General features: G+C 42.6%; 1 protein-coding gene across 1 annotated transcript in view; it reads right to left on the bottom strand.

Annotated features, from left to right (window-relative positions):
- Positions 1-870: 870 nt before the first annotated feature.
- LOC111964495 (corticotropin-releasing factor-binding protein) overlaps positions 871-3,721 on the bottom strand; it is a 14,688-nt gene continuing 11,837 nt past the window's right edge. Inside the window, exon 7 of the mRNA XM_024147091.2 lies at positions 871-962. Within this exon, the coding sequence (XP_024002859.1) occupies positions 871-962 (92 nt within the window). The remainder of the gene's footprint in view (positions 963-3,721) is intronic.

Below are 3,721 nucleotides of genomic sequence, written 5' to 3'. Positions count from 1 at the left end.
CCTCCTCCTCCCCTCCTCTCTCTGCCTCCTCCTCCCCTCCTCTCTCTGCTCCTCCCCTCCTTCTCTGTCTCCCCTCCCTCTCTGTCTCCTCCTCCCCTCCTCTCTCTGTCTCCTCCCCCCTCCTCTCTCTGCCTCCTCCTCCCCTCCTCTCTCTGTCTCCTCCTCCCCTCCTCTCTCTCTCCTCCATCTCTCCCTTTCTCTCACACACTCTCCCTCTCTGCTCATATAAAGGAAGCCAGCATTGACTAGTTAAAAGTAAAAGTGTAGGAGTGAGTATACTGGTCTGTAAAGTGCTTTCCCAGTGCCCCCATAACATATGACCTCAGAGACCACGATACCCCGGTCCACTCCAGCTAATGGAGGAAATGCAGTTAACCACAACTCAGGCACCTGAGAGGCTGGGTCGTGTGGTTGTGTGTGTGTGTGTGTGTGTGTGTGTGTGTGTGTGTGTGTGTGTGTTGTGTGTGTGTGTGTGTGTGTGTGTGTGTGTGTGGTGTGTGTGTGTGTGTGTGTGTGTGTGTGTTGTGTGTGTGTGTGTGTGTGTGTGTGTGTGTCAGTTGCTAGGCAACCATAGCCTATCAATGGAGGAGTGTGTAGCTGGAGTGGTTATCTGCTGTGCTCTAGGCACTGGTCTCAGCCTGTATCGATGCTGTCTCTACTATGTCCCCCCCTCACAACCACCACACCCCCTACCCCAACAAAGAATGTACAGCGTTACAGTGCAGGTGCTAGGCAACTGCATTCTCCTCTGCCAGCGTGAGTGGTAATTGGCTGGTGGCACAGCGGCATGTGCTGCCAATGCCAGACCAGCCAGCTGCACTAGCTGCCTCCTCGTGTTTCATCCCTTACCCCCGTTGCTAGGAGACTGAGTCAGGCATCCATGCCTCCCGGGACTATAATTGGCCGGTGTGAGGGAGGGAGGGAGTGGGCCAGACCTAAATCTGCCTCTCTTGTTTTTAAGGCTAGAGGAGAGGAGAGGGGAGATATGGCTAGAGGAGAGAAAGGACAGAGGAGAGGAAAGGACAGAGGAGAGGGGGGATGGGGCTAGAGAAAGAGGAAATGACAGAGGAGAGGGGAGGATTGGGCTAGAGGAGAGGAAAGGACAGAGGGGAGGATGAGCCTAGAGAAAGGACAGAGGAGAGAGGAGAGAGGACAGAGGAGAGACGAGGATGGGCTAAAAAGAGGAGAAGAGGAGAGGGCTAGAGGAGAGAGGATGAGGTAGAGAGAGAAGGAGGAGGAGAGGGAGTAGAGGAAGATGGGAGCGGGGTGAAAGAGAGAGGAGAGGGCTAGAGGAAGAGGAGGATGAGGCTAGAGGAGAGGGGAGGATAGGGGAAATGTGAACCCGTGTTGGGGAATGAGTTGGATGTGAGTGATAAGTACTCTGTTACAACCTTGTACCTCTGTTACCCACCACCAAGCTAGCCTCTAAAGATAAATGGCCTCTGTTACCACCACCAAGCAGCCTCTAAAGATAAGAATGGCCTCTGTTACCCACCACCAAGCTAGCCTCTAAAGATAAAGAAGCCTCTGTACCTACCACCAAGTGCCTCTAAGATAAGAATGCCTCTGTACTACCACTCAGTAGCCTCTAAAGATAAGAATGGCCTCTGTTACCTACCACTCAGCTAGCCTCTAAAATAAGAATGGCCTCTGTTACCACACCAAGCTAGCCTCTAAGATAAGAATGGCCTTGTTACCCACCACCAAGCTAGCCTCTAATAAGAATGGCCTCTGTTACCCACCACCAAGCTAGCCTCTAAAGATAAGAATGGCCTCTGTTACCCACCACCAAGCTAGCCTCTAAAGATAAGAATGGCCTTCTGTTACCCACCACCAAGCTAGCCTTCTAAAGATAAGAATGGCCTCTGTTACCCACCACCAAGCTAGCCTCTAAAGATAAGAATGGCCTCTGTTACCCACCACCAACGCTAGCCTCTAAAGATAAGAATGGCCTCGTTACCCACCACCAAGTTAGCCTCTAAAGATAAGAATGGCCTCTGTTACCACCACCAAGCTAGCCTCTAAAGATAAGAATGCCTCTGTTACCTACCACTCAGCTAGCCTCTAAATAAGAATGGCCTCTGTTACCTTACCCACAGCTAGCCTCTAAAGATAAGAATGGCCTCTGTTACCCACCACCAAGGCTAGCCTCTAAAGTAAGAATGGCCTCTGTTACCCACCACCAAGCTAGCCTCTAAAGATAAGGAATGGCCTCTGTTACCCACCACCAAGTCTAGCCTCTTAAGATACAGAATGGCCTCTGTTACCTACCACTCAAGCTAGCCTCTAAAGATAAGAATGGCCTCTGTTACCACCACCAAGCTAGCCTCTAAAGATAAGAATGGCCTCTGTTACCCACCACCAAGAGCCTCCAAAGATAAGAATGCTCTGTTACCTACCACTCAGCGCAGCCTCTAAAGAAAGAATGGCCTCTGTTACCTACCCACTCAGCTAGCCTCTAAAGATAAGGATGGCCTCTGTTACCTCACCACTCAGCTAGCCTCTAAAGATAAGAATGGCCTCTGTTACCACCACCAAGCTAGCCTCTAAAGATAAGAATGGCCTCTGTTACCTACCACTCAGCTAGCCTCTGAAATAAAGAATGGCCTCTGGTATTTTAAGTAGCTTGAGTAGTAATCTCTTATGGACAACATCAGCAAACACCCAAAGAAGGCTGGCCCAAGGAGGAAGTCCTCCTAAAAACCTCTTCACCTGCTGGCACGTGTCATCCATTTGTCTTATATGGTAATGTACCTTTTCCGTTCTCTCAGCAGCTCGGTTGGAGAGATAGCAGGCAGGTCATTATAAAAGCACTGCAAACCACAAAATGCTTCCTTCCTTTCTTAATTGCATTCTGAAAGCTGATGAAGCAAGTGTTATGTGGATTGGATGGAGCTCTTGAAGAGAGTTATGAAACGTGTGACAACTGCTGGTACAAACCGTGCATCATTAAACCATCCAAACACACTGGGGAGCTATTATATAGGTTATATTAMATAAGTTATATTATAGTATATATATTATATAGGTTATATTATAGTATATATATTATATAGGTTATATTATATAAGTTATATTATAGTATATATATTATATAGGTTATATTATAGTATATATATTATATAGGTTATATTATAGTATATATATATTATATAAGTTATATTATAGTATATATATTATATAGGTTATATTATAGTATATAGATGATATTATGTAGGTTATATTATAGTATATATATTATATAGGTTATATTATAGTATATAGATGATATTATGTAGGTTATATTATATAGGTTATATTATATAAGTTCTATTATAGTATATAGATATTCTATAGGTTATATTATAGTATATAGATGATATTATGTAGGTTATATTATATAAGTTATATTATAGTATATAGATGATATTATATAGGTTATATTATATAAGTTATATTATAATATATATATTATATGGGTTATATTATAGTATATATATTATATAGGTTATATTATATAAGTTATATTATAGTATATAGATGATATTATATAGGTTATATTATAGTATTTAGATTATATTATATAGGTTATATTATAGTATATAGATGATATTATAAAGGTTATATTATATAAGTTAAATTATAGTATATACATGATATTATATAGGTTATATTATAGTATACAGATGATATTATATAGGTTATATTATATTATATAGGTTATATTATAAGTTATATTATA

The sequence above is a fragment of the Salvelinus sp. IW2-2015 genome, linkage group LG5, assembly GCF_002910315.2.
Source record: "Salvelinus sp. IW2-2015 linkage group LG5, ASM291031v2, whole genome shotgun sequence".
NCBI classification, from domain to species: Eukaryota; Metazoa; Chordata; class Actinopteri; order Salmoniformes; family Salmonidae; genus Salvelinus; species Salvelinus sp. IW2-2015.
Note: the sequence above shows the minus strand (reverse complement) of the source record. Positions and strands in the feature narration are given on the sequence as shown.